The sequence below is a fragment of the Rutilus rutilus genome (genome assembly GCF_951802725.1).
Source record: "Rutilus rutilus genome assembly, chromosome: 24".
NCBI classification, from domain to species: domain Eukaryota; kingdom Metazoa; phylum Chordata; class Actinopteri; order Cypriniformes; family Leuciscidae; genus Rutilus; species Rutilus rutilus.
In genome coordinates, this window is record NC_140228.1 from 7,182,730 (window position 1) to 7,191,613 (window position 8,884).

Below are 8,884 nucleotides of genomic sequence, written 5' to 3' on the forward strand. Positions count from 1 at the left end.
GCCAGAAGATTTTTTGCACATGACAAAGCAGAGTTTCCTAAAACTCCTTTAACCTCTCAAATATGAATGAATGTCATTATAAATAATATTAGTGCAGATTACACTATCCAATAAAGTGATTTAGTTTGTCAGTGCAATAAAATACTTTACAAAATACGTTTCAGTTTTTCTGTGATTATTTACGATTATAGTGCATATGTCTGTTTTTGTTTTTTTATGCACTGATTAATGATGTTTAGTATATCAGGACCTACATGTTTCAATCGCAGCATGTTGTACTTTTTTCTCAGAATTACGAGTTTACCACAATTCTGCCTTTTTAACTCGCAATTGTGAGGGAAAAAAAGTCCTAATTGTGAGATATAAAGTCACAATTATCTTTTAAATTGTTTTATTCCGTGGCTTCCATATATGTCCCTGTGAAACGGCTTCTCGAACAAGAAAAAATGTAGGGCGAGACTTGCTTTTTATCCATGGGGAATTGATTGGATGGCTGTGGTTTGCTTTGATTTGTCGTGAGTGACAGATAAATTATTTATAATAAATACTGCAATATTCCATAAAAAAAAAGCTTTTATGTTGAGTAAACAGTAAATCTGATCACTTTTCAATGTGAATTCAGACCCTTTCGTTTCACCATTGAACATACAAAACAATGGATATTTCCAGCTAATTTACAACACTGTAAATAACGCAGACTTTAAGCTTGTTGCATATTTGTTTTTTTTATTATTCGTCGTTTTATACCAGAAACTAAACCTCGTTGGCAAATAAATGCAACTGAACAGGCCATGCCAAACTCGTGATTTACCTCACTAAACAGCCATTTTACACCGTGTTACCCAACAACGGCACAAAAACAAGGCAGACTTCCTGGAAGCGTGTGTTTTTCAGTGAGAGCAGCAGGAGGTGTTGCTCAGACTGGTTGAAGATGTCTCTGCCGTTTGCTCTGCTGTTTCTCGCTGGAGTCTTCCTGACCTCCGCTGAGGCGCAAAGCTCCTTCAGCAAACTCCCAGACTCCTACAAGAAAGGAGTGGAGCTCGCCGTGCAAAATGTCAATGCTCACGGAGGCGTCCAGCAGCATTTTCTCTTCTTTAAAACCATTCAGAAGTCGCAAATTGAGGTACTGTAAGACTTTCTCTCTTTGTTTCTTTGACTGACTGCCTTTTCCAAGATGTAACTTGGCATCAGTGTTGCCAGATTGGAAATGTCTAAGTATCGTACGCTCAAAATTATCGTATTTGGAAGAAAATTATCGAGTCAAACGTACAGAATACAGCTATTTATTGACCAACAACTTTTTGACACGACATGAAAATGACTTTATTGCTAAAATATCGACCTCAGCTTGGAAAAAAAATTACCTAAGCGCCGCGGAAGCAACGCTATCTTTTATTTATTTATTTTACTTTTTTCTTCTTCTTGCAAAACATAGAGATGATATATTAATGATATACAACTTTGTATACAATATACAAAAAGAACATTACTTGTGTTTATGAGAGAGTCATTCTCCACGATCATTGGCCGAGAACACTTAATGATGAGATGGAAGATACACTGTAACAACACGTTCTTCTCACGGTATCGTATTTGTACGATAATTTTGACCTATGTACGATCAATAATGGGGAAAAAAATCCCATAATGTACGACCATTTCACACAATTCTTGAAATTATTGTACATTATGGGATTTTTTCCCATTATTCATTGTACATAGGTCAAAATTATCGTACAAATACGATAATTAGCGCACGTCTGGCAACACTGATCGGTATGACGTCACGTCACGTCATAATAATTGTTATTTAGGTCAAAAAGTCTAAGCCAAAATTGAATTTTGTAGTATGTAAAGTACAAGTAACGTGCTTCCAGAAGAGCACATACAGTGGGAAATGCCTAATATATAGTTTGAATGTACAATATATCATAACCATGATAGTGATGGGAAATGGAATTGGTTGAAAGCCAAAAACACCCCAATTTATCAGATATTGTAAGTTTACATAAGCATTTTCTAAATATTCTAATTTTATTACTATATTTCTGTTCGTTTTTATTTCGTTTATATTTTATTTCAATTGATGTTTATTTCAAGTAACGGAATTTTTTTATTTTTATTATTATATGGTTTTAGTTGTAGTTAACAATAATAACCCTGATGTATGTTCTGCTAACTGAACGAATATCATCTTTTGTAGGCAGGGTTTGATGTCACCTACATCTACCATAACTTCTATCTGAAAGCCACCCAGTGCCAAAGAGGAACGGAGAACGCTGATACCACTAAGTGTGCGTTCAGGAATGATCGGGTAAGTGAGGTTTACATCATGTAAAATAACAGAAAATGATTTGCTCCACCTAGGCACATACCGGTTTAATTTGTGAACAGAGCTTGAGGCTTTAACATTGCACATACAACTGCGGCATAACATATACGCAATTCAATAAGAGCGTGTTATTGTACCTTATGATGGAAATCATTTCTCAATGTGGAATACAATTAAACTTGTGTTTATTAATCCCTACAGCCTCTGATTGACTGCGCCATCTGCTATAAGACCTACGCCGGAGCGATTGAGGCAGAACCCAAACCATATGTGAACTGTGTGCATAAACCTGCTCTCACCGAGGTGTGTCACAAGGCCGATTCACACCGCACTGACAAACGCCAGCAAACAAGTTGGCCATTTGGATTTAGAAATTTATGAAAAATAACTTGTCCCAGCAGGCACAAACGTACACAGATTGAACATGTTCAGTCAGGTTCTTTAACAAACCCCATCAAACTTTTTTTTTTTTTCTAAGAGTTATTGGCCATGATATTTCATATAAAGAGACTTCAGGTGTTGCATATTCGACAGTGAGATTGTAATTTTGCTTTTATTCTAAATAAGTATTATATTTGACTGTAGTTTTGTAACTGTGTTTTGCATGATCTGTGTTCATCATGAGCTAACACTATTTAATTGTTTTGAACCCAAGGTCATGCAGAAAGACAGAATGGATCACTGTAATAAGATGGGTTACAGTAGCGGATCCCCCACCCTGCTGGCCACCAAAAGTGAATGAACCGCTGGAGACGGTCAGATGTTCAGGGTTTGAAGAACACCGTGTCAATGATATTAACTGTTTTTTTGACTCGTCTTTTGTGCCAAATCGCCTCTTTCTTCATGCATATTTACTTCACAACAACTGAACTGATAGTAAAGGCAACATCTACTACTTTAATTATCACAATCAAGCATCGCTGTGACCCTAACTTTTCTTAACTTAAGGTTTTCACGGTTTCACACATTTTAAATTGCATACCTATAAATGGATGCATCTTGCTTTATAAGACATGATCATACTGTATAGTCTTTAAAGGTACAACCATAGGTAAACGTTAAAATGTATTGGTTGCATTATATGTACCAGCCTTTTTACATTATTCAATGTTTTAATAGTGTCTTATTCAAAAAGGTAACACTTTACAATAAGGTTTTGTTAACTAACTACATGAGTTAAAGGTACAGTATGTACCAGTTAAAAATTTGAATAATAAATGAGTCAATGCATCGCCAATCCTTCTTTCAAAATGTATTTTGGCTTACCCTGATTCATTATGTGAAATGTCTCGTCATATCCATAAATAGAGAAAAGTTGCTCCGGCTCCTTTGACGCGTGTATGGTGTGTGAGTGGCAGAGGTTAGTGTCACAACGAGCGAGTGTTGCTCTCTAACAGAGTTCATTGTATATGGTCATATTGATCCGCATAGTCGCGCAGAGCCGAAGCACAACCACAAAAATGTTCTCCCGCAAAATGCATGCAGTTTTGTTTTTCAACAGCTAGAGGGCCAAAAGTTACAGTGTACATTTAACATGAACTAATGATAAACAATACTTCTATAGCATGTATTAATCTTAGATAGCATTAATTTCTACTTACTACATTACAAGTTGTATCTGTTAACATGCACTATGAATTAACATGAACAAACAATGAACACAAAATTATATTTGTATTAACTAACATCAACAAAGGTTTATGAATGTTCTACATTTAGCTATAGTGCTCATAGTTAACTAATGTATTAATGACACCTTGTAATGCATTACCATTCAAAAATAAATATATCTTTGTAACTGCATAGTTGAATTAATACAAATAAATATTATGAAGAAACATATCAAGTGAAATCTCTTCTGTTAAGACCATTGTTTCTCCTTTTGTTCATCATTAAACTGGATCAAATCCGGCTCTGTTTACAGTTCACTGACTTGTATTTAGATTAGAATTGGCATGAAACACAAGATAACACTTTGTTAAAAAAAAAAAAAAGGTGACCTACATCTAGTGTTCTCTCCAATTAAACCAAAATCCTAGTTTTTAGTGTCTGTTCTCCACTGGATGGCAGTCCGCTCGCTCGGACGGCATGATTTCACATTCATTCCCTCTGTATGTGAAAGTAAAAACACACACAAAGACAGAAAGGAAGAGGACTCACCCCACAAAAACATCCCACCGTTGCACAATCTCTCCCTCTTGCCTCTCACTCCCTCGTGTACTGAGATCAGACAACACATCTCTCAGTTTTTACATTCTTCTGAATTTTTGCGGTGTATAACCTGAAGATAAACCCATCTGAGGGATTTTCTGGATTGTGTAAAGATGGCTGTGTTTCTGCTCCTCGTCCTGGTCAGTGCTGGAGTCTTTCTGGACACGTCGGAGGCGCAGGAGGATCTCAACAAACTTCCAGATGATTACAGGAAGGGTGTTGAACTGGCTGTGGAACAAATCAACTCACACCAGACAATCAGGAACGTTTTTCTTTTCTTCAAGAGTTTGGAAAAATCTGACATTGATGTAAGTATATTCACTTGAAAAGAACATACAAAGGACTATTAAGTGAATTATAAGGCATTACAAATGCATTTCAATCAATATACCTTTAAATGCCTCATATATATCAACTTCAAGTAAAGGTTTACTTTTTTGCATTAATCAGTATGTTTTAATAGTGTCATTAAAAGGCAACACTTTACAATGTTAAGCATTCTATAACATTCTATCATTTTTATATTACTTATAAACGTGGTTTAGCTATTCAAATGGCTATTTCTTGGTTTTTTTTACATTATTAAGTTAATTGCATTACTTGGAGATGTTCAAGTTTGAGTCACAGAAACATTTAAACAGTGAGTTTTAATGTACACTGAAGTTATGATATTCAATAACCCGGTTTATTCTAGGGTGGGTTTGGAGTGAGTTATATCTACCATCGCTTCTACCTCAAAGCCACCAAATGCCCTAAAGGAACTGCAAATGCAAACCCGACTAAATGTGTTTTCAGAAATGACAGAGTAAGTTTTTTCATAACTTGAAATGCACTTCACATGATTATACTGGTTTATGTTGGTCCTTTAAAAACTCATGATGTCAAGCTAACACACAGCTAACACATTTATGCTCTAAAACTATTGTGTGAACAGTGATTTGCAATGTTTCTAAAACTTTAAAATGCCCTGCATGATAATCCTTATGATAACAGCAAATATCAATAACATCATAAGGACATTAAGAGAACATTCCTCCTGTACAAATAACATTATTATAAGGATGTTCCAAAATTGATTGTTCTAAGAACATTTTCTCTCAACATCATCTATAAATGTTATTTAACCTTACGGGTACATAATATAGGTAGGCTACATAACTTTTGGCACTAGCGGTAAAAAAATAAATAAATAAAAGACTTCCGCATTTTGCGGAAGAACATAATATTTGGTTGTGCTTCGGCTCTGCCAGACTGTGCGGATGAATTTGACCATTCACAATAGAATAGATTAACTCTGTTAGAGAACTAGCCTACACATGGCAATCTTTTTGTTTTTGTTTTTTGTGTGTGTGTGTGTGTGTGTGTGTGTGTGTAATTTAGTGTTTTTTATTTTTGAGAAAGCATACAGAGTATTTTGCAATAAAAGAAAGAAAACGTATTCGACTACTATCGCCCCTCTAAAGCGATGTATATCTTGAATAAAATACTTTACTCACCAGTTGAGTAATAAAAATGCCATCTTCGCGTCGCTTTTACAACATTTCAAATCCCTCTGTTCTCTTCTCACCATCTCCGAAAAGCGTTGATTCTTGATTTATTACGAGCTCTGTCGCGTTTTCTTTTTGCCATAAGACTCGGCGTTTGTTTAAAACGTTGTTGTTCTCCGGAGGATGCAGATTTATCGTGCTCTATGTCAATCTTTCTCTCTCATTGTGACAACTAACCTCTGCCACTCAAACATCAGACACGCGTCAAAGGAGCCGGAGCACCTTTTCTCTATTTACGGATATGACGAGACACGCACCGGCGAGTGACGTATGCACGCGATTTCCCACGAAAACCATCCCGACAGTTCTAAAATGAACACTTATTATAATAGGCTTACCAGTGAATCATCAGGGTTAGAAAAAAAGAAAGAAAAAAAAAAAGTATGTAAATTGACTCATTATTTAAATTGTGATACTTAACAAAATAAAGTAACATAGCATATCTTTAAAGAATGTGTTATCTTGTACATAACCTTTACAAAACGTTAGAGAAAATTGTGGGAATGTTCCCTGTTAGCTGGGAATGCACATGTGAAATTATTTCTACTCAAGTTGTTTCTAATTTTAACCCATCTCAACAGTCTTAAATTGAGCTTCAAATGTGTTAGCATGAATATGATTGATCATATGTTTCTCATTTGTCTGTCGTATAGCCTCTGATTGACTGTGGGATCTGCTATAAGACCTTCCGTGGAGAGATCCAGAGTGAACCGAAGCCTTACGTGCACTGTGTTCACAAACCGCAGCTCACACAGGTCATTCATCCCACAAACACGTCACCACCACCTACTGCCATTTACTCCAAAATCAACACTGTAAACAGGCTGTGAACTGTTGGACTTGATACCAATCATGTTGTGGTGTTTTTCACAGTGAACTTTTGAACGAGAGCTTTTCTATCTCGAACAAAATTCGTTGATTTACAAGAAACAAGCTGAAAGCAAAGAATAGAAACTGAAATCAGGCACATTTGATGAAACAGAAAGATCCCATTTTCAAAGAAATGCAACGCAGGGTTATTTAGTTAACCAAAACTAAAACCATTAAAAAAAGTTATCATTAAGTTAACTGAAATAAAATAAAATATAAAACAAACTTAAACTTATTTAATTTCTTCTAGTTGCCAAAATTTCTCATTTTCATTTAGTAATTACATACAGCAAAAAATGATAAAAATCTCAATGTAATAATAAATAAATAAATATATTTTAGTATCTCTGATACTAAAATAACATTGTAATGCAATTTTCAGGAAATCAGCTCCCTCATCCCACACCTTTGTTCACTGAAAATAAAATCAGATTCACTATCTATTATAAAAAAATTTTTTTAAAATTTTTTAAAAAAAATATATATATACAAAAAATTACTGTTTATTTTTGTGCCCTGATTTCACTCTGTGTTCTGTGCTTTCATACAGTATTATAATAAGACTACTGAAATGATAAAAAAATAGTGTGATGATGTGTGTATTAGATTATTTTAATTATAATTTTTTAATTATTATAATTTTTAATATTAATTACTATTCAAACTCTTGAAATCATTGAAAATGAATTGTTATTCTCATTTCAGGAATTGATGAATACGAGAGTTGATCACTGCACAAAAGTGAGCTACTCTAATGGATCTCCATCTCTCCTGGCAGCGAGGAAGCCTTAGAGGAGGAAACATATCACATATCTTTAATATCACTTTTTGTTATTAATTTGACAAATTCAGTAATCGGCATCAGTCACACTACAGAGTAACTTTGCACTGTTTATTATAATGAGAAATAGACAACATTCTTCACTTCTCTGTGTCAGTAGAAATTATGAATGATGCTGTTTGTTTCATTTAATCATAAAAAAAAACATAATCAATTCTTAAAAAGTATACATTTTTTATATGATTTTATTACAGGATTACATAAGACTGTGTTTGGGTTGATATATATTTTTTCATTCATTTAATATTCACAGTGACCACAAGGTAGTTTGGTTAGGTAGAATGGGTAAAAATGGTGTATTTTATGCTCTATTTCAAATAAAGAAATATTTTTGAGTCATTCATGGCAAATTATTGTTTTTTTGTAAGAGGCAACATATTTCAAAGTAAAATGTTTTTGTGTGGACTTTTCTGAAAATGGATATTCCACTCTTGTGGCATTAATGGTGTCTGTTGAGGACTAAACATACTGCACTTTAATATCACTTTCTGTTAATATTTTTTACGTATTCAGTAATAGGTATCGATCATAACTTTGCACTGTTAATTGTAATGAGAAATAGACAACATTCTTCACTTCTCTGTGCATCTAAAATGAGTGCGGTGGATGTTGTACACTTGTCGTCAATCATATGAATGATGCATTTGTTTAGTTTCTTTTATTCAGTAAACCCCATCAGAATTCTTAAAGTGCTCCTATGCTATTTTAAAGGTTCCCAATTTGTTTTGGAGATCTGCTTCAGTAGGTTTACATGCATCCTAGGTCAAAATATTATTGAATTTTCTCATAATATACATTGCACAATCAACTTTTTTTCTCACAGTGTCTAAAATGGTACATTTGCTCTAAACCCCTCCTTTCTGAGAGTCTACTCTGCTCTGATTGGTCAGATGGCCCACTCTGTTGTGATTGGTCGACTGCTTACAGTGCGAGTTGGAAACGAAACGACTATTACCATATCTGAATTTCAGCTCCGGATCTTCCTCAGCGCTTGATACACAGTGATATGAACAGTAAAGATGGCGTCTGTTTTTACCGTATCTATTCAAGCCCGAGTCCTCATCCTTTGGAAGTGCAGCAAAG

General features: G+C 34.6%; 2 protein-coding genes across 2 annotated transcripts; both read left to right on the top strand.

Annotated features, from left to right (window-relative positions):
- The first annotated feature begins 809 nt into the window (after positions 1-809).
- Positions 810-4,172, top strand: LOC311284015 (uncharacterized protein). Its single transcript, XM_084398821.1, has 4 exons — positions 810-1,123; positions 2,204-2,314; positions 2,534-2,635; positions 2,988-4,172. The coding sequence occupies exons 1-4, from the start codon at positions 932-934 to the stop codon at positions 3,072-3,074; spliced, it is 492 nt and encodes a 163-aa protein (XP_084254947.1). The 5' UTR covers positions 810-931; the 3' UTR covers positions 3,075-4,172.
- A 262-nt stretch (positions 4,173-4,434) lies between these two features.
- LOC311284014 (uncharacterized protein) lies at positions 4,435-8,140 on the top strand. Its single transcript, XM_084398820.1, has 4 exons — positions 4,435-4,851; positions 5,238-5,348; positions 6,744-6,845; positions 7,666-8,140. The coding sequence occupies exons 1-4, from the start codon at positions 4,657-4,659 to the stop codon at positions 7,750-7,752; spliced, it is 495 nt and encodes a 164-aa protein (XP_084254946.1). The 5' UTR covers positions 4,435-4,656; the 3' UTR covers positions 7,753-8,140.
- The last annotated feature ends 744 nt before the right edge of the window (positions 8,141-8,884 follow it).